This window comes from Haliaeetus leucocephalus, unplaced genomic scaffold, assembly GCF_000737465.1.
Source record: "Haliaeetus leucocephalus isolate CR32 unplaced genomic scaffold, Haliaeetus_leucocephalus-4.0 Scaffold545, whole genome shotgun sequence".
NCBI lineage: Eukaryota > Metazoa > Chordata > Aves > Accipitriformes > Accipitridae > Haliaeetus > Haliaeetus leucocephalus.
This window is the reverse complement of record NW_010972981.1, coordinates 1,545,821-1,567,868: the sequence shown is the minus strand read 5'-3', so window position 1 is coordinate 1,567,868 and position 22,048 is coordinate 1,545,821. Positions and strand designations below refer to the sequence as shown.

At 36.3% G+C, this 22,048-nt stretch overlaps 1 protein-coding gene across 1 annotated transcript in view; it reads right to left on the bottom strand.

Annotated features, from left to right (window-relative positions):
• The window catches only part of CPEB2 (cytoplasmic polyadenylation element binding protein 2), a 56,750-nt gene that overhangs the window by 32,441 nt on the left and 2,261 nt on the right, over positions 1-22,048 (bottom strand). The window contains exons 3-5 of the mRNA XM_010576883.1: positions 21,610-21,805; positions 19,311-19,589; positions 7,881-7,971 (exon numbers count right to left, since the gene is read on the bottom strand). Coding sequence (XP_010575185.1) covers positions 7,881-7,971; positions 19,311-19,589; positions 21,610-21,805 — 566 coding nt within the window. The remainder of the gene's footprint in view (positions 1-7,880; positions 7,972-19,310; positions 19,590-21,609; positions 21,806-22,048) is intronic.

Sequence of the window (22,048 nt, the reverse complement as noted above, 5' to 3'; positions counted from 1 at the left end):
TAAAAAGAAACACAGGGAAAAAAAGAAAAGAAAGAAAAGAAAATCAGCAATCCATATGCTAAGGTTGTCTAACAATTCCTATGATACACTCTTTTTTTATTTTCCCCCTACTGTTGGTAAACCCATGTGATTAGCAGCAAGACGAAATGTCTCAAAATAGTAGTTCTGTGTCTCAAGGGACACCTTTGGGGATAAATAAAAAACCTTTTTGCTGAAAATCTGTAAGTAATAGGGTTTAAGTTTTGCTCTTCCCCTTTAGGAAACCAACATGATAATTTTCTACCAAAAATATAGGAAAAAATACACATTATGAACTCTTACACTCAAAATTTCAAAATAGCAAGATTAAGATCATTTAGGGTATTTTATTCAGCCTTATTATTTACAGGCATTGTGGCAAAAAGATTTTTATACAGCCACATACTATTTCTCTTCCCACAGGTTTCATTATTATAAGAATGGATGGTATCAGAACACCTACAGATTAGGTAGGAACAATTTGCTTTGGAATTTGAAAGTGTGGAGAAAGCGGTGAAGGGCAAGGGCAGCCTCCTGGAAAAAGGCTGATGAATGCCACCCAAAAGGACTCTGCTGTCTTTTCTAACTTCTACAGAATTTTTAGCAGGCTTAGGCAAGATACTAAACAAAAATCTTTGTAGGAGCCTCTGTCTTCACGTTACTTATCTTCACGGTGTCCAGTTTTAACGTATAAGCAATTTTTTCTGTCATGCTGAACATTTACAACTATACCTAATGTTTCTTGAAACTATAAATATTCTGCCCTTCTAGCAAGGCATGCTGGTATAATAGGAAAAGAATTAGGAACAAGGCATCCTTAAATTGCAATCTGGGAGGTGCCACTGGTTTGCTCAGCCTGGTGTATAACAACTCACTTTGCTTTACTTCTTAGTTCTTTGGTTTATAAAGGTAATACTCATTTGCCTAACAGCAAGGATTTTACAAGATTATTTACTGTCACCATCATGTTTACATATGGTGCTATAGAAATACTTGCAACAATGTGAGCTGTCTCTTGCAAATCAGAATGCTGTAACAGAAAAAATTTTGAGAAATTATTATCTCATCTTGAACCTCCCTGAGACTGTGGCGACACAGTCTTTCTCCTTGCCTGTAAACATTTATCTTCTTTTCCTATTCAGCAAGGGAGACAAAAGATACATTTTTTCTGCAATTACTACAGAAAAAGAGGTCAGATTTAAGGTCTAGCAGGAGAGAGAAGCCCACCAGTGCCAACACCTGGAGAGGAAAACTGTTTTAGAAGATTGTAAATTCTGGGTTTACAACTCTGGTTTTGCATTCTTTTGGTTTTTTTCCCCTATAGCTTCACAAGTAAGTGGCATCTGAAACATAGGTGCCAAACTGAAAAAGTTGAAATAATAAACCACTCCTCATTAAGTCGTGGGGAGAGAGTGCACTAGGGAGCTGGGCCCACTACTGCAGCATAAAACCTATGTATCACACAAATTCAAAGAAACCCAATCTTTCTGTGTTACAGAGATAAATTTGCTAGCTCAGATAATGAATTATTTGAGGGTTAGAAAGGAAACTCAGTATTCAGTACATGTACAGCTGTACTGACACTTCTTTTAAGTCTTATATACATGGTTATTTCAATGAAATCATACTTTGTATTACTGTGTTCTGGTGAACTTAATACTTGTGTTTACTACCTTGCCTAGTACTTTGACTTACAACCTTCAAAACACTTTTAATACGGAAGGTTTGCTTACTTTTTCAAATTACAATCACTACTATTTGATACGTTAACTTAGGGTCTTAATCCTCAGCTTAATCTGTTGAAGCAAAATGCAGTGTTTCTAGGGTGTCCACCTGAATTTAATGACATACATAAATTTGGAACACTTCATGAATGGAACTGGGTGCAAGATCAGTCTTATATAGAGCTCAGATTACACTATTTTTTAACAGATTATTCTAGTTAAATGGCCATATACAATATGAAACATCACTTAATATATCACTATATAAAATACAGAAGATGGGACCACCATCTTATAACAATTTACTTTGCTTCTATCACATACTTCCTTCTAGTCACCTATTTTCACTGCATGTTGTTCAATGCATTTAAAAAAGAAAAGTACCATTTTAAGAACTGCCCTCACCACAAATCCTATCTAATCCCATCCTACTTCAGTGTCAGTAAACTAGAATCGTATAAACTCTTCGAAAGAGGTTCTTGAAATTCCAGTTGCCTCCGTCTGCTTAAAAAAGAAATTTTAGTAATATATAAAGATGCTTTACTAGTTTAAAAATCAACTACAAATTAGTTAGAGAATAACTAATATTTAAATAAAAGACATATTGCATTCCTGAGAAATGAAAATTAATCACTTCACTGACTGTCTACATTAGCTCTACAGAATTCAAAATTGGTAATGTTCTGCTATCTGGAACAAATACAATGTCTAATATTACAGTACTGTATCATGAAGTATCATGTTATAGAAATTTTCTCTGTGCAAACCTGAACTTGCAACTTCATCACGTTACCATTAATTAATAATTCTCATGTACCATGGCTAAATTCAAAATAGCATTGCTAAGGAGAAGCAGGTATGTTTGACGTTTCTTATGCAACTAGAGTTTTGTTAAATTTATCCCCCTTTTCTGTATCTAAATGTGATTAATGTTAACAGAACTGCCTGGTATGTATTTCTTGCAATGCGTTCTTCTGTAAGGACAGAAAAAAATAAAAAGCTTGCAAATAAATTTTGGTGGGCCAGTTTATCCACTAAATCCAGTTAGAAGTCTTGCTAATCCAAACCATGAGGAAAGTAACAAACTTAAGTTTTAGGTACATTTCTGTAATCTCATGTTACCAATATGGGCGATGGAAATTTAATTTTTGTTGTAAACTTCTTCTGAGCATACAGATGTAGCTGTTCTTACTCACTTTTCATTTCAAGGCAAATTCATGTCTACTTTTGGAAATGCATACTTTCTATTCCTATTTAACTAAACTGTTGGAGGAATCCCCATATAGCAAAACATTTGGAATAGATTTAAGTATAACAACCGCTTTAAACATTGCTGACTCACAGTTTCAAAAGTTTGGTATTTCATGGCTACCCCCTCCCCCGACTTTTTTTTTTTAAAGTCTTAAATGGTTGAATGAAGAGACTGATAATCACAAATTCCTTTCCCATCTTCCTTTTTTCAAGAGTTCTCCTGACTAGGAGAGAAAAAGCTTCCAAGTTAAGCTTTTCCTAAACTACTTTAACAGACCATGGACGGCTGAGGATTGCAGTAGTTTCAGAAAGCTCAGTTTTTGAACCAGCGTAGTTAAGACAACAGCACAAAACCATGTTTGGACAACACCTAGTTACAGAAAGCCTAGATACTACACTTTCAAACGCTTGTGCAAGAATTATGTAAGTCATAAGGAGGGCAAATGTGTTGTCTCTGATAGTCGATCTATTTTAGGCAAATCAGTCTATCAGTCTTAAATACATTATTTTATCATAAGTTTCTATGACAGAAAGAGGAAACAATCTGTATGTACAATTTCAAAGCCTTTTATATCACTAAGAGAGAAGTTTTTCCTTCCATACTTTTTTTGTTCAGCCTCAGAAACTCTTTTCTGAGTGTAGTTTGAATTACTCTAGGAAGCAATTGCATAACTTTAAACCTTAGAGCTTCATAACAGACAATATAAAACACATTTATTTGAAAACAAACGTTGCCATATGCAAAGAAAGAAAATGTTCTCTACTGTGTTGCTGAGTCACTAATGCTTTTCTTTTTACTTCACTGAGCATGCACCAGCAGGTTGCTTTTAAAAGAAAGATGTCTAACAGCTGAAAAGGTCAACTAAACCAATTTAAAGGGAAAATAAAACTGAGAAACAGCAAGACACACTTCTAAGTGCATCAAGTTAATTCTTCCCCACAGATAAGCCAAATAATAGTGTTTTATTTTATTATTTATTACTAGCTATATAAAAAAATATATTTGTGTAACTTTTCTAAGAAATTTTTTCTGTCCTTCACAAAGAAACACAAGAAAAATTCAACATAAAGTTAATGTTCCTTCTTGTTACTCCCACTAATATAGCTATGGCTAATTCAAGTTCAGTACTATCTTACATCTAGCTTGCAGAGCTATAAGAGAGTTTGTCAGAAAACAGAAATTAATTGTAAATTGAGTACAGTATCAATACTCTTGCCTTACAAAAGACAAGCCCTTAAATTACATGGAAAATACCACAGTCTTTACTAGAAAGATGTTTAAAACAGTAGATAATAAAGTCCATTAAATCACCTGCTCCTCAATTCCAATACATATTCCATGCAAAATACAACCTTTCTTCCAAGTTTTTTCCATAATCTGTTTTAGCCCAAATGTATTAGCTTTCCTGTTTCTGAAATGTCTAGGAGTCAAGTTTTCTACATTTTGACATCAAGAAGCACTGGAATTTGGGGGAGGAGAAGGGAAAAAAAATGCAAGTACACAAGAGGTATGCCTGGAGAAGTTAAACTACCAATACCCATGTATTTCAGGCTATCAGTATTGTAATTCGTCTCTCAAAATAGTTTTAAGAGCTACTGGAAGAATAAAAAGGGTATTTAAGAGCAATGATGTAAAAATGAATTAATTTAACTTTTATTAATTTTAACTTCAGTTTATATTCCATTGATTGGATAGGGTAATCTTAAACATTACTTATTGTCTTATTATGAAATGCATTTCAAGAAAGCTGCATGGGAAAGATTAGTTTTCTGCTGCAATGACTAGTGAAGTCAAGCATCTATTCCCTATTAACCTACCTTGAAAAAATGTCTTATTGAACGCTAAAAATTACTTCTTTCTTTTGATCATGTCGGTAGCAATGACTAAACTTTGTCCAAGTGAAGCTGAAACTATGCATCTATAAACAATTTTTTTGGCAGGCATAAACTTAGCTTTCAGTGAATCATACTTGAAATAAAGTTTTTTTCAAGTTCATGAAAGCAAAAGTGGTGAAATTTGACTTCCTTCTAAAATGGATCTTGAAATGCAAAACTTAAAGCTGTGAGCTGGTACACACAGTGTCTGTTCTGCATTGTGCAAAATCTGAGACAAGATGCTTAGTCATACTCCAGATATTGTAAGCAGCTAAATCTGAAACACGTGCTTAAAATTCCAGGGACTTTCTTTTTACTGCTGTGGTCAGATATAAAAGATGCATTGTTTTATTGTGCTTAGATTTACTTAAAAACTTGTCATAAAAATATTCTCTAGTTACAAAATATTCTTTAGTTACAACAAAGTACATTATATGTTAGTAAGAACAACAAATAAATAACAATAATATTCTTAATCCTATGCATTCTGCAAACAAATATGATGGGTTCTTAAGTAAACGTCAGATCTTCTGTGGTGAAAAGAAAAGCCACAAGGACTGAAATAACAAAATTAGTGTTTCATGGTTTGCAGAAAAAAAAAAAGTTAAAGTTGCTAGGAAGTTACAGAAATGCCAACTAATGGTGACTAAACAGAAAAGGGGTCAAGATTAACTAAAAGGCTATTCTAGGATGTGATCTCTTCTTCCCATTTTCAGTCAGTAAGGACATTTCTCGTGTCTTACTGTTACTAATGTGGCTGTTTCAGCTGAAAGAATAAGTTCCAAAGAGAAAAAAAAATCTTAATCAACCAATTTAAATAACAGCACACAATTACTCTATTTAAATTCAGTTGGCATGTGCATTGTTCTCTGGCACTCGAACAAAAAAATGGACTTCCTTTGAATTCATCACTATCTATGGCTTCCATCTGTTTTAGTTCAAACATAAAACTTAGCAGAATTTTCACTGCAAGAGTATGATGATGAAACTGTTAAACAAAAAGTCTTAACTGTAGACTGAAACCATATACTCATGTCCATAGAAAGCACAGAATAACTATGGAAACTTTACTGAGTTTTTCAAAAGTGTCTATGTCTATGAAAATCTTAAAACTTTGTCTTGTTTTATTCTTGCTGAAAAATTATTATTGGAAATACATTGTTTTCATCTATTGTATCATAATGAAATATGAAGAGATGAGTAAAAAGTAAAAATGGGTCTTTTCTGTGTTCGCTGTGCCTTTGAAAACTCTTCTGCATTATAAAGCCAAAATGAAAAGAGTGACGTGGCAGGGGGAACACAGCAACCACTTCCATTTGTCATGTCAATGTGCATAGAAAAAAGTGAAGAAACCGACTGGTTTTAAGAAAGGAATCTGAGAGGTGCCAATGACAATATATTGTAACAGAAGATCTGCATTGTCTAATTTTATGTCTAACAGTAGCTTTACCTTTTAATATCCTTCCTGATGGTAGATTTGGGTTCAGATAACCAAAGAAGTATTAGTCACCACCTGAGCGTGGCAAATTGATGCAACAATGCTTTGAAACAGGGATGATCTAACTAGTTACCTTGTCTTTGATGACATATGCATGCTTTTAGTCCACAGCAGTTACCACTGGGCCAACCGTTCCCAGGTTTCAAACCCTTTGTGTTACTTAGTTATGTTTTGTAAACATGCACAATAGACAGAAACTGAATTTAATAATGGATTTAAATTATAAAATTGTTAAAACTGGAATTAGTTCTCTGTAGGCAGTCAGAAATAAGATATCAGATTTAAGAACATCTAAGAAAATTTAATTTCAGCTTCCACTCTAAAGAGGAGGAAAATTAACTGGCTAACCAAATGTTACCTACTTATTGACACTTTGTAGAGATTTTCAGCTTGAAAAAACCCCCAAACTTTTGGCTTTACGTTGTAAATCTTACAATACTATTACATGCTATCTGAATACTATAGGTCTTCCAATTGATTACAGATCTTAAGAGAACTGTGCGCAGACTTTAGTCTTTCAAATTAGGAGAACACAGGCCCTTATATGCTAATGTAATATATATTAAGCCTAGGAGCCTCTAGAAATGGAGGATGGATGGGAGTAAATAAAGATATAAAAAGAAAGAATTATTTTTTCAATTGCTCCAATACTGAGACTTAATTTCTGCAAAGCAAGCCTGAAGTCTTGGATAATTTTAAAGTTAGATTGTGTCAGTCTAATTATAACACCACAAATGAAGTAACATCTGATCAGGCCAAATAAAATGGCTTGGGCTCCCTGCCCCAAAGTTCAACAGTAAACGCCATCTGATAATAAGTATGGAAAAACAGAATTCAAAAGAGTGAGTTAATGTACCGTGAATAGAGGAGTTAAAATTGAAGCCCACAAATATTAGCTATATGCTTACTCCTGTGGCCAAATTATTTGAACAGACCCCAGAAGGGTAAGAGGAACCAGCATTCTAAAGCCAAGTTTCTGGGCTTCTTCAGACAAACAGAAACTGGACAACTAGATGCATTATTATCCTCCAGGAGCTTTGAAAAAATATTTGAAAGGACAAAAACTGAGTTTATTGGTGGACTTCATTTTCTTTTCAGCTTCCACTGCAAAGAAAGGGAGAATTAACCGGCTAACACTGGTAGCGGTTTGACTCCCCTCCCACCTTCTTTTGGCTACCTCTAACAGAACGGTATGTCTTCACAAACTGAGGTAGAATTTCCTACAACAGACAAGTAAATTTCAAATAAAACTAACTATGACTTTCTTGGGGGAATGGAGGGAAGGATGGCGGGGAGATGGAGAAAAACCTATGAAGACACTAAAGCTTACGTTTCAAACAACTGTAAATCATTGTTTTCAATAAAATACAGCTTGAGATTGACCTTTCATGTGAATTGAGAAAGTAATCCATTTGCTGTTTTAATATGAAACTAGAATCTAAATTAGCAATCAGTATTAATTCAAATATGCAGAACAGATAACTCTTTTTTCTTTATTTAGCATAATAACATACCTTTAAGTGGATCATGCTCTGCTCTCATAATGTCAATAAGGGAGTTTTCCAAAGAGTGCATATTCAGACTGTCATACATTCTATTTCGATCCTAAAAGAGAACAAAATCCTTAGTATTGAAATACAACTTCTGTACGTTTGAACAGGAAACTTGACAGGAAGACAAAGGTGCCTTCTAAAGGCTGTACACTCACTCTGGATATGGATAATCATACAAAAGCTTAAGATACTTGAATTTATTAATGGTAAGACCTGATTTTATTAACCGTAAATTTAATAGTATCCATATATAAAACTAGAGATGCACTGTGAAGAACTCTTCTGTGTACGCACTCTGATAGCCTGTGATTGCCTGTTTCCTTCTGAAGAACTGCTTGAATCAGTTTTAGTGAAACACAGCAGAGATAAACATTAGGCTGTTTAATGAAGGAGACTAATGTCTGTAAGAACTCAATTTCATTTCATGCAGAAGTTAAATAGTGAGTAAGGTGGGGAACTGCAGGACAAGGACGGTCACCTTCTATGAAAGAAAGCATTTTCTTGGTGCTTGGCTAAGTTCCACACATGGGCCCTCAGCCCCCCTGCTGAGACTGCGCTTCCTGGCTTCTGAGTGATTAATCTGAGACCCTCTGCGTACAAAGACTTGAGTTACAAATGGTCAGCACTAAATGGTTGAAGGTTGGAAAACTAAAGCTAAACTATGAAAATGTCACAAAGCTTACTAATAGATTATCAGCCTTATAGAGAACAATTGTTTTGTACATGAAGATTAAGAAGAGTTACCATAATGTCTTACAAATATTTTCACTGAACGTAATAAAAGTTATGGTATTAAATCATGAATGTTTTCAGTGATTTTTATGCTCCCCTAAGACATTTTCTCCCAAGTTTTCTAATACACCCAAGTTAGCGAGACAGAAAAAAGATGACTTCTAACTTCTTTGGTCTTTCTGGGATACCTTCAGAGACTGAAAATAGTTTGCGTAAAACCTTAATCTCTTCTATTTGCAAGGCTTCTGGCTGGACTGTATTGCACTTAAAAGAATCCTGTAATCATGCCTTAATTTTACTGTTGTCTCGTCTCTGGTTGCACTGTAGTAATTCAACAAGGGTAGGATGAAATACACCGCACGCATCCCATGACCATTAAAATTCACTAAAGATGCAGCCATCCACTTAGTACATATATAATGGGGACAGAAGGTATCTGACCCACACTCACTGTGACTTTCCATGACAGTTCAGCAGAACATAGATTAATTTCAAACTATGATGTCCCTCAGCAAGCATTTGTCATGTTTGGGGAGTGAAAAACAAGCTTTGAAACAGAGGTTTTCTGTGAGTCAGAGACTGTGACTTATCAACAACTTTGCAAAACAAGCCATGATGAAACTTAAATTTACTTTCATCTTTCTTGGAACATTTAGTCAACTTGACACAACGTTGGGATGAAGAGGGAGAAGCCTCTTTTTCAGCTCTCTCTCCCTCAAACAACTACAGAGTAATGGCTTCCTGTTGGGTAAACAATCTGCTATGTTCATTTGATCAAATCCTTTATTTTCTTTTTGGAAGCCCTTAAATAATTTTAATGATAAATTAAAAAAGTAGGTTTCTCTTGTCTCCTGCCACGTCCCAGACCAAATGCCACCAACAATTTGTGAGGTGATCTTCAACCTGGTTTGAGTGCCAACAAGTCACCAGCGCTATTTTAGTTCACAGCAGCCTTACTTTGGGACTGACTGGCTTTCATTCAGTTCTCTAGCTGTCCTGAGAAGCAGAAGAATGAAACTGAAGTGACTAATCTGCTTCCATGCCCTTGCAGGTTTGTTTCTCAACAGCATAATGAAAAGAACCTGCTTACCATAGCAAACTTGTTTTCTACAGAAGGTGTGAGCAGTGACAAAGCTGGATCTGTTCCCTGCTGTCCCCTAGCATTCAGAAAGTATCTCAACAGGATTTTTAATGAAGTCTTAAATTCAGCTGAAGTCAGTACTTGGTAGGTAGTAAGTGCTCTTGCAAAAACCAATGTTGAACAAACAGAAAACATGCTTTGCTACTTCTGTAGCTGATAGGGGAAAAGGAACTAGTATTGGTATAAACTGGACTGAACTGTATGTGTGGCGCTTTATCTTTGTTACAGGCTTATTAAATAAGATTTTATTTATTTTTTGATCATTGCTATATACATATATGTTGAGGTATCACACGACTATCTGGCAAATGGTCTTTACTGTATTCTTCCCCTGTATTTGGCACTGGTGAGGCCGCACCTCGAGTACTGTGTTCAGTTTTAGGCCCCTCACTACAAGAAAGACACTGAGGTGCTGGAGTGTGTCCAGAGAAGGGCAACCAAGTTGGTGAGGGGCCTGGAGCACAGGTCTTGTGAGGAGCAGCTGAGGGAGCTGAGGCTGTTTAGTCTAGAGAAGAGGAGGCTGAGGGGATACCCTATCACTCTCTACAACTACCTGAAGGGGGGCTGTAGTGAGGTGGGTGCTGGGCTCTTCTATCAAGTAATTAGTGACAGGACGAAAGCAAATGGCCTCAAGTTGTGGCAAGGGATGTTTAGGTTGCATATTAGGAAAAATGTCTTCACTGAAAGGGTTGTCAGACATTGGAACAGGCTGCCCAGGGAAGCGGTGGAGTCACCATCCCTGGAGGTATTCAAAAAGCGAGTAGACAAGGCACAGCATGACATGGTTTAGTGGGCATGGCTGATAGTTGGATTCGATGATCTTGAAGGTCTTTTCCAACCTAAATGATTCTATGATACTGTAGACTTAACTTTGCTCTGGAGAGCAAAAGCCTGTAAGAAAGGGCTCCATCATGATTAATTCCTAAAACTGGCCCATTTGGTCGCAGATCTTACAGAGAAATGGAAAAGTAAAACATATAACATGCATTTGTGATTCATTTGTAAACTACGCCACTGGCTGACATGGTGCAATGATTGTAACTTCACCCTTGCATCACTCTGTTTTGCAAGCTCTGTGTATCCAAAGTAAAAGGTCTTGCGCTGCTGGAAGCAGGAGAAACAAACTTTTCCCATCCTCTTCACACCTTAGAAAGTTGATATTTATAAAACTAAAAACATGAGGTTTGTTTCTTTGACTTGTATTACTTCACTTCTGGCAGTGGAAACATGCAATAGGCATGCACTCTACAATATAAAAATTGTTGTGAATACACTAAAGTAAAGCAGGATTAAAATAGAGGAATGGTATTCTGCTAGCTCACTACCTACATCGTGCTATCCATTTATGAGTTTGGGTAATATCTAGGTAATCAGTGCTTCAAACTTTTAACATCTATTCCAATTCATACTGGTGAACTACATACTATAAAGCAACATTATCTGAAATTTCACTATCTCAAAAGGAGTAAGTAATTCTTTGGGCACAAGGTTCATTTTAAACCTTTGTGCAACTAGGCTTTATAATGCTGAAACACTGCTTTGTGCTCCCCAAATATGTGTATCATATCTTTGAAGAGCCCAGTTATCTATGCAAATATGAAGCTTTCATTTCAACGCAGAACTTAAAAAGTATTTCAGTAATGTAGGTCATATCAGCAAATGTTTTCTAGAAAGTTCTGCTGTGGAAAAAAATCCACAATGGTTTGAGAGGGGACAGTTCTACTACAGCATGCTCTACTCAATCAGAAAATTTCCACTGTGATTTTCCTCAATCTTTAGGACAAGCATGAAAAGTACTACCACTGAAAATGATTGTTTTAGATAGTTTTCCATGCATGTGGAAATAGTCCTAATTCTTGGGACTATCTTTAGTTTCATTACTTCAACACGGTTGATTAAGCAGTTATCTTCTAAAACAACCTGGAACTACCCTTAAAACAACATGGAAATAGTTCTAATTCTTGGGGCTATTTCCATGTTGTTTTAAAGGTAGTTCCAGGTTGTTTTAGAAGATAACTGCTTATCAACCGTGTTGAAATAATGAAACTAAAGATAATTAATTAGTAGTACAAAGGCATTGATACATAAGCGTATATCTTAATACAAGTTTTGTATCATCCTAACTCCAAAAGCCCCTTTTGTCAAGGCTGAATTCCTGTAAAATATTTTGCATTTCCCTCACCTCTGCAGCTCATCAGTCCTGTGCTAAGCAGCAAGTGAACTCTTGCTGTGTCAGAAGGTCTGTATCTCAGTGGAATGTCACAACATAACACTAGTTTTTTTCCCAGATCCGATAGTTAACTTCTCCCAAGCACTATAAATTCTCATACTAGCTTTTTATTTCTTTTTAACTGTATAAACATTTGAATCCTGCTTGACCTACCGTTCCCATACCACAATCACAACTGCATTCACGCACAGCAGAATTGAAAACACGGTTTTGGTGTAACTGCTTACAGATTCAGAGGTATATGGCTAAGTGACAAATTGTCACATCAACTTAAAAGTTAAGACTATGTAAGGAAGTTCACAGAAAAGTGATAATTATTTCTGAATTTTTACAAATTTACACAATATAGGAGAAGCATGAAGTATCCTACCTGTAGAATGCAGTTAGTGCTAGAAGGAATTTTTGACAATGTCATGCAAAATGCATCTATAGAGTGCGCATTTCAGAAGTCCTCCCCCCATACGTCTAAATGTGTAATGAATGGCAGGAGGGCAGCTTTCTCTGAAGAGCAAGTTTCAACACTAAATTGTTGGACAAATAATTTTTCTTGGCACAATCTATTTAGGACTTCTAAATAAATCCATGCAATTTGTGCAAAGATCATCCTGTTTGAGCATTTGCAGAAACTCAGCACAGTCACTTCCCAAAGCTTATATATTGTCATTTACACATAAAGCAAATACAAGGACAGAAACTATTAAACAGTGAATACAATTTTGCTAATCTTCAACCACAAACACTAAAAATAGATGTTTCATAGTCAGGAAGTTAAACAACTTTGAATTTTGGACACATGCTTTAAACTACCGATCTGTAGGACTACTTCAAGTAAAAAATTAGACTTCTAACATAGGTATTAAATTCAGTAAATGCAAGTATCTTTAAAATATGCTCCTTTACACATCCCCACATATTCCAAAGAAATGTAGCACCATCCAATGGGGGCTGGAAACAACTTAGAAGTTGTTAAGCTTCTAGGCAATTTTGAGTATGGTCTCAGCTAGCTGCAAAAAAAGACTCTGTAGCTTTGACCTTGCTAAATTAAGTGAATTTTTTAAAAGCTCAATTAAAGAAACTTTTTCTAAATCACTTCCCAAACTAAAATGTTAACAAGTTCCATTTTTTCACCTTAAAATTGACCTGAACAAAACTGTGTTCTACTAGAAAGTGACAGCTGATTTAATAATATTCACAGACTTAAATGCACCTGAATACAGTATTCAGTGTTAATGTTAGCAGTAATAACCTAATAATTAAGTACATTATATATTCTAAAATACCATCTTTGCTAGCATCTAAACTTAAAGTCATTCTTATTTTAGTGAAGACATACTATAATCATAAGCCCCTTGTTGAAACCATAACTAGTGTAAATGAGAAACTGAATAGGAAAACCTATGACAACTACAATTTTAGCTCTGTAAAAACACAAGGAAGAAGGTTTAAAGTAGACACGTGAAATTGCTTGGTTACTTTCCATGGTGTCATTAGTGGTAAAGACTAACTATAATATCTGGTAGACATCTGTGAACTGTCAACCTGACAGCAAAAGTGTATTAAAGCGACACAATCTGCTATGTAAGCTAACTGAGCCTAAAATGCACCAAGAACAGCTCCTGTGGCAAAGACACACCTACTTCCCAACTACATAAGCACTGAAAAACAAACAAAAAAAATCCCAACAGCATGTACTGTATCCATACTGGAGTACTTCAGCTCAAGAATATACATTCATAAACCAGAAACAAACAGACACATTATGGAGATGATTAAAGGCTTGGCACTTAACATACAAATCTTCTAGATTTGCCTCATAACAGCTTCAACAAAATACTAAAGGAACAATTAGACGTTTGAAGGGGAAGTTGTTATTCAAGTTTTCGGTTCTTTTAGGTTTTGGGGTTTTTTTTTTACTCTCTCTCCTGTCCCCCGTGTCCCCCTCTCCTCACATCTAGAAATATCTACACAGTCTTGAGTATTTAAATGCAAATACATCAGACCATACGGTAAATGTACTTTCGGATAGATCTTAGGTGAGAACGTATTCATTTTCACTTAGCGAACAACTGTGCTTTGGCAGACAGAATGAGGTGAGATACGCTACTTAGCGTATACATCTTTGCTATACTACCACAGCTGCTAAGTATTTTTTTGAGTTTTCCGAACTCTGATTCTGACTTGCATTAACTGAATGAGCTGTATAACTGAAGCAAATTTTAACAGTAGGAGAGAATTCTTTGTTCATAAGAGGTCATAAAAACATTTGTATGGTAAGCCCCACAAACTTTCTGCTAATTGATTCCTTTGAATCATTCATCTATGCAGCTCCAAATACTATTTATTCAAAGGTCTTAATCCTGAAGCTAGAAGTATGGCAGTAGACCATTTTCTCCAATTAGAGATATCCCCAGTATGGTCCTCAGACACAAATATCTGGTTTTGTATGTTATTTAATTAGTCCCAGGTAATCAATCTACTGCATTAAAAATCCTGAAGACGCTGTTCTGTTGCAGGTATTGCCTTAGTAAAAATAAACTGGTAAAGCCCGACTTATAAATCAGTGTTTGGACAATTACACTACTCTGAAGACTCAGCAGCTTGATACTCCCAATGTCTTCAAGTTTAACATAAGCTGCCAAACACCCAGCACTTCTGAAGAAACAGGCCACCTATTTAGGAGCCTAAATATGGCATTAAGAACACAACTTTAGCAACTTGCTCTTCATCTAATATTGCCTGGTATGTGTGTCATCTAGATTAGCCACTTTAAACCGTTAAGGTACATTTATTAAACTGTACTAAAACTGTCATATTGAGAATCTGAAATCCTCTGAATGGAAGTGATTGTAAGGCAGAAGCAACATGACAGCACTTTAAATTAAATATCTAAAACTAACACATGTTGTGACATACAATCTTAAAACTCATTTTGCTTTGCAAGTGTTTTGTTTTCTTTGAAAACTTTAGCACACTTCAAAAATAATAGGAAAAGAAAAATCTGCATTTGTAAGAGGTGGTACCTTACCATACAAATACCCAGCTGGAGAGCTATATTCAAATGTAGGATAATAAAGCTCAGCTTTTAGGACCACAAACATTGCACATACTGTTTGTTTGAACAAACAGGAAGGACAAATCAAGGTGAAAAACAGCTGGACATGCAGTGTATTTCCTTAACTCAAAAGAGACAGAGAAACTAAATTCATATTCATAGAATGCAGTGTTTTTACTAGACTGAAAATAGTTAAACACTGGAGTGTATTATTAAACTGTTATAATAGGTTTTAGTAAGCTTATTTGCAAGATATTAAGAAACATTAAGTTGCAATCAAAATACGGTTAGCAGACAGTCCAATTTTTAAAAAAATTTTAGAAATAGTTAATTATTTTCCTCATCCAAGGAATGTAAATGAGAAAAATTAATATAAACCCCACTGATATCTGTGCTTGTGTTTTGGCCACAGAAATGCCTGAAGCATGTTTTTTTGGGGGAAAAAACCCAACAAACAGTATCTGGGGTTAGAAATATATTTTTAGCTTTACATCCTATATGCATTTTTTTTGTACTTTAGATCAGGGAATGAGAGAAGAATATTTGTATTGTCTAACTTCTTGACATTCAAAGTGCCTAAACTGGAATCCCAAGGGCTGTATAAGGTCAGTGGTGCCAGGTATGTTCTTCTAGAGAATTAGATTATCTAAATAAGGAGCCTAGATTCTCTCTAAGGAGAGAGAAATAGGCTCCTCAATTAAATGCTTAAGTTAGATGGTGTGAATACCTGGCAAGATTTCTAATTGTTCCTTAATGATTCCAGTACAAGGCAACAATCCCTTCTCTGTATGAAGTGCCTATAATGGTGCAAGCAGAACTCAAACTTGTAGACATAATTTTTTCTATGAAAGAACTTTAACTGATGTAGTTTGTGTTACCTTAAAAACCTGAGGGAGGGAAAAAAGCTTCTTACAGTGAGTCACATAAGAAAAACTTGGCTATTGGCTTAATTTGCTCACATTTAAATCAGTGTTGCCATGATGTTTAACTACTTTTATTTAAAAACAAAACAAAAACTCTTGAACTTTGGAAAACTCCCGAGAGATGGCCTTTATAACTTCTATAAGCAAAAGCAGCTTTGCTGTAACCAATGTGGCCACTGTGAGTTCAACTTCACATGGGGCATGTTTCAGTTTTAACTATGAAGTACAGAAAATCTGCTTTCACCCCCTTAAGTAATACCCGTAATTACTTATTCAGTTATCAATAATGACATTCATTGTCACTGGTATATTAGTTTAATGCCAAGAAATACTATTTTCATCAGAATTTATGTCAGTTCTATACTATCCATCAGTGCAAACACCAAAGAATAAATAAGTTTCATGGAAGGGAAAAGCTTTGAATTTGTATACGATTTCTCTGTGGCTTATCTTGTTTGCATCAGGTACACGTTTTACAGAAACTAGATGAGCAGCTGACACTGCTGAATGCCAATCGGACTTAGCAAAAAATATATAGCATTTCAAAAAAATAGTAGCAGAACATTAATGATCTACAGAAAGTTAGTCAGTGAGGACACTGGCTTTTCTAACCTGTTTTCATTTGCTAAGCTTGAGCTAGCTAAAGTTCGGAGGAGAGGTGCTTTGTCCCCTGCCACACAAAATGATTACTGCAGTTAAAACAAAAATGCATGATCATGCAGAAAAGTATTCTGCAAAACTGTGAATTATGCAGTATGTATTCAATATGCATGCTAAGATGTGTTTGCTCTGTGGAGGCTTGGAAGAAATAGGTAACTTCTATGTACACATGCTTTCGTGCAAGACTTTCCAAACGGCACAAAATTTAATTACTACTATTTTTTAGTATCTTCTGAAATTGCTACTGTATCTTTAAGAATCCTCAATCTAAATACTTCAGCCTTTTATGGAAGGAGACAAGGACAGTATGAATTAGCAAGATGGGTGTTTGACAGCATCACAATTGCCAACACAAGTCCTGATGAAAAGAAGCACCAGCTCCAAGCTCTATTTAACTTTTTCATTATGACTTGCAAAATGTAACAGTCATCACAAGGAATTAACTATATAACAATAGTACAATAACTGAAAAATAAAAACACGATTTCAGTGTGGCAAAGTAATTTGTGGAAGCATCTAGTGTTTCCACAATAGCAGTAGATAACACTGCAACCCTTCAAAAAGGATTATTTTTACTGTGTTCAGCAACTATGACTTTACACATGTAAAGGAGATTTAAGCATAGATAGATCTACAGCATAAATATAGCCAAACAGGTCTATTTAATTGGTGACTCTGGTGCTCACACGTAAGACCAACAATTAAGTGTGCCTACCTTCTCACTTTGACACTATCTTTTAAAAAAAACCAACAACACAAAAACAACACCCCACCCAAACTAAAACATTGTGTTCTATAACAAAAGTTAAATTGAAAGGATTTTTTTCTACCCTACTAGATAGAAATTACTTAGATTATCATTTGAATACACAATACTTTTGCTTAGACATAAAATGAGTTCATCTATATTAGACAACGGCTGTAGAAGCTTCTGAAAGTGCAAATAGTAATACTGACTCGTAAGGCATACTGAATGAGTAAACATATTCACAACTTGTGCTTAGCTGCATATGAATTCCAATGTATACGTTACTGCAGTTTCAATGTATGATGGCATTAGTATTTTTAACCCTGTTCCTTAGGCTAACATCTTCAGGAGACATTTCAGTGTTTACTTTCAACTATTCTTGGAGGCCTCCACTGCAAAGCATTACCTATCTGTAATCTGTTTTCCTTAACAGATCAAGTTGAATACATAAAGAATGGTACATTTTTTCCCCATCTTTCCACCCCCCAAAAAATTATTCAACTACAGTATTTCACCTAGCAAGGCTACTTAATGGAAGAGATCTTCACAGTATAGGCAAATGCTCTTAATTTTTTCAGGTCCAATGCATACACTTGGAGCAGAATTTAGGTATGTCCAAAAGTCAACATTGACCTCAGGAATACTGCAAGTATCAGAGCTCACCTGGATAGAGTCAGGACGTGGCCTCTTGTGCCAAATGGAACTCCACCAACAAAATGGTAAGAAAAATAAGAACTCTAGTGGGATATCTGGTCCCAGGGAGCACCCTTTTGCCACTATTACAGCTACATAAGGATTAGCTTGCTAATTGATGCAAATACAGCTGTACAAACTCGAATATGGTCACAATTACAACAAATGAAACTCTAGGTTGCTCTGTGTGAAACCTAACAAAACCCAAATATAATAGCCTTATGTGGAGATAAAGAAACATTCCAATTATTTTCTCTGCATATTATCTTTTTCACTTTTGCTGGAATATGGTAGCTCAGTGTGAGACAAAAAACGAAGCTGACACAGGCGTAACGAAAATTAAAGAATGTACAGAATTAACGGAATAATCTGCTTTCTATTTTAAAATGCATTGTTTCTAAAATAAGTTGCCTAAGCTTTTTTCCTAACCAAAACCCCCCCCCCCATGCAAAAACTATAAATTGTTAGAATGGCAGCTGAGATTGGGATCCAAAATAATAAAGGTTTCTGCTAACAAGAAACGTTATGACTAAATGAATAGAGGCAGGAATGGGAAAAATAACATTTTACCAACAGGTAACTTGAGGCTGGAGTTAAGTGACTTACCTAAAGTCACATAAGATGTCACTGGCAAAATTCAGGAGGTGAACCCAGATCTTTAGTTCTAAGACACATCCTCCTGTTTAACACTTCTAAATCACACGGCTTCTAGCCAAAACATAACAAAAAAGTTGCTAGAATGCGGAGGAAAAAAAAAAAATCTCACTAACATGCAAATGTCAGCCTAGAATACCAATACAAAACGAACATGACAAAGACTCAGAGCCATCTACAAAAGTAAGAAAACCTATGTACAAGGACAAGCGAACAAAAAAAATCCTAAGTTTTAAAGGGATTTATAAAAATACGAGTGTTACCGTAGGCAGAAAATACTTGCTGGGTTAAACATATTTTGCTCTATTGCTGCCTCAGTGGCTACAGTTTCTATCCTTCTTGACAGTCAATATTCTTAATTAACTGTGAGAATCATACATTGCTGAATACACTGCAAACACTGGGGTTAGTTGCAGTTTAGGACTAAAAATAACACAGAAATATACAATTTTCAAACCAAGTATCAGGGCTGTAACCACCATTTACTTCTCCTTTAAAATTAATGAAGCCAAAATGCTATGCAAGACTATGAACACACCAGTTACATACCATCCTTACCTGCAAAGGAAGGAGAGTATTACTGTTGTTGTCAGTTCGGAAAACATTATCTTCAATCCACGATTTTGGTGTCAGTGATGGAGTGGAGCGAGTAAATTTAGGAGGAGCTATGACATTACCAGAAAAGGGCTTCTTCAAAGGAGAGATCTGGTTCATAGTTCCTGGAATTCCCATGTTTCCAGTTCTACGATGGTCTCTGCCATGCATTCCTCCCCAGGATATATTTCCTGTGCTCCAGCCGCTACTCTGATTGCTCCAGGGCGACTGCTTCAGAAGAGGCTAAAAAGATAAAATTCATTTATATTATTTTGAAAATACTTGAAATGTTTTTCTACTTTAAAAAACCCACAAAATAACAAAAAAAACAGAACAACCAACCACCAAGTAATCAGTGTGCAGAGATTTCTATAAACCCCTCTTTCCTGATAACATGTAAATTAATTACTGAGGCAAGGAAGAAAACACAGCATCATAAAAAAACCCTGTAATTCCCCCTGCCCCATACACTCCCCGCAAAACCCTGCAGTACTTATGCAAGCAGTTTAGATTATCATTTTAGTAATTGGTAGCATTCTTTAAAGCTACCCAGTAGAACAATTCCAGGGTATAACATCATGTTACAAAAAACCCTGAGACCATTTTATCACACATTATTTGGTATAATATAGTAACATCTCTGCAAAAATAACACAAGAATTTTAAAGGCGTCAATTTTAAAATTTATTATTAATAATAATTATTATTCTACTACTAATAATTATTTATACTCAGTGAGTAGTAGTATTTCACTCGAGTGAGTAGAAATTTAAAAATTAAAATTGAGATGGCAGATTGATTCCCCCCCTACTATTTTGAGTATCATTGTCTCAGTATTACCATATAAGAGCAAAAAGAGCAGCAATTACTGTACAGAGAATCTGTTTGAAGGAGTTATCTTAACATTTCCACATTAAAATGCATTATTCTGAAGCTACTGCTCAAGTATTTCTGGAGTAATCAACAGGACTATCTGTGGAATTCTGCAGGGTGGAATCTGGGGTTTTTTTTGATTTTTTTTTTCCCTATTTAGATGTGGTATAAAGTATTTCTCTATCTAACAAATGCACTATATTCCTCAATATGAAAATGTAAGCAGTCTTTAGAGGGAAGATTTTACAGGATGGTAAGTTTTTATTCCTAAGCCACAACTTGTGCTAAGAAGTGACCTATAGTGCTTGTCATACTACCAAGAGGTGGACCCACTGAGCATGACTGACAGTGAAGAACGATATTTATCTTTAGTGTTCTCAAATCTGACTGTTCTTGGAAAGGCTTTTTCTCAAACATAGAAATGGGGTGTGTGGGATATTCTAAATTCAGTTCTTCTGTGAAGTCAAAACACAGTACTTTAAGCTTAGCTGCAAGCAACCCTGAGCTTGTAGTTCTAATAACTTAAAAATTTAAAGCATGTCAATTCATCAATATGTATTAAACAGAACTTTCTGAAGACAGATAAAATTATAACGCAAACCCCTCCTGCCCGAAAACAAACAAAAAACCCCACTAAAGCCATCCTTGGTCAAGTAATCAGGACAACATCCCATTCTATATAATTATAGATAATTATGTTGTAAAACTTGAATACTTTGGTTGGAATTTTGGGAGAGGCAGGCACTCTATTGTGAAACAAAACTTAAGAGATAATGCCAAATGTTAACAAGCCTCTAATATTGCTAGCTATGCTGTCATGGCACTGTTTAAGTTTACCTACAACTTGTAACTGAGAGAAAATTCCTGTACACATCACTGTTGGAGAATTGCTTTGGAATTTGTTTGAAGAGGGTTATACAGATGTTAAGGACAACTAGCTCCTAATCATGATGCATCCAAATCAATTCTTGGACAGGCAGCACGCTTAATGCGAGATTCCACTTCTGATAAAAGCGCTTCACAAATCCAGCTCTACCGATTAAAACTGACAGGACTTAATATCAGAATGAAAGAAAAATTAAGATGAGGCCTATTTAACTTCGGCTTTTCATAACCGATCAGATAATCGGAGCAAGATGTGGCTATAACACACTAGCAGGTAATATTAACGTGCATCTGCTCTTCTCTGATTTCTTACAACGAATATTTTGTTCTAGGAGGAAAGGGAAACTTCCATTTTAAGACGGGATCGTTACGCCGCTCGATTAAAATCGGTAGCAGAACTACGGTAACCCGAAACATTGCGCTGTCTTTCGATACAAATTCAAGTAATTTGGGGCAAACCCCACGAAAAGGCAACAACGCTGACAGCTTTCCCATCTGAATCTACCTTCGGTGACCGGTGCCCATCCAGCCGAGCACGCCCGGGGGGGCGAGGGCAGGTCTGAGGCTGGGGAAGGGGCTTCCCGAGGAGGCGGCACCGGCCGGAGCTGTCAGGCTCATTGTTCGGGGACACCGCGCTCGCTACGGGCGACTGCGGCGGGGCGGGGGGGGCAGGAGGGGCATTTTCACGGCGGAACTCCTTCCTGACACGAAAAGGAGCGTCTACTGTCTTTTCAAAGACGAACCCCCCTCCTCTCATCCCGAAAAGAAACGACGTCCCTGAGCAGCCGACGGCGTCCCGAGGAGGGCCGCTCACAGCCCAGGGGACGCGGCCGAAGCGGCCGCCCCGCCACCTGCCACCCGGAACGGGCGGGGAGCAGCGGCCGGGCGCGGGGCGGGCCGCTGCCAACAGCCCCCCGGCCCGAGCCCTACGGCCGCCTTCCAGT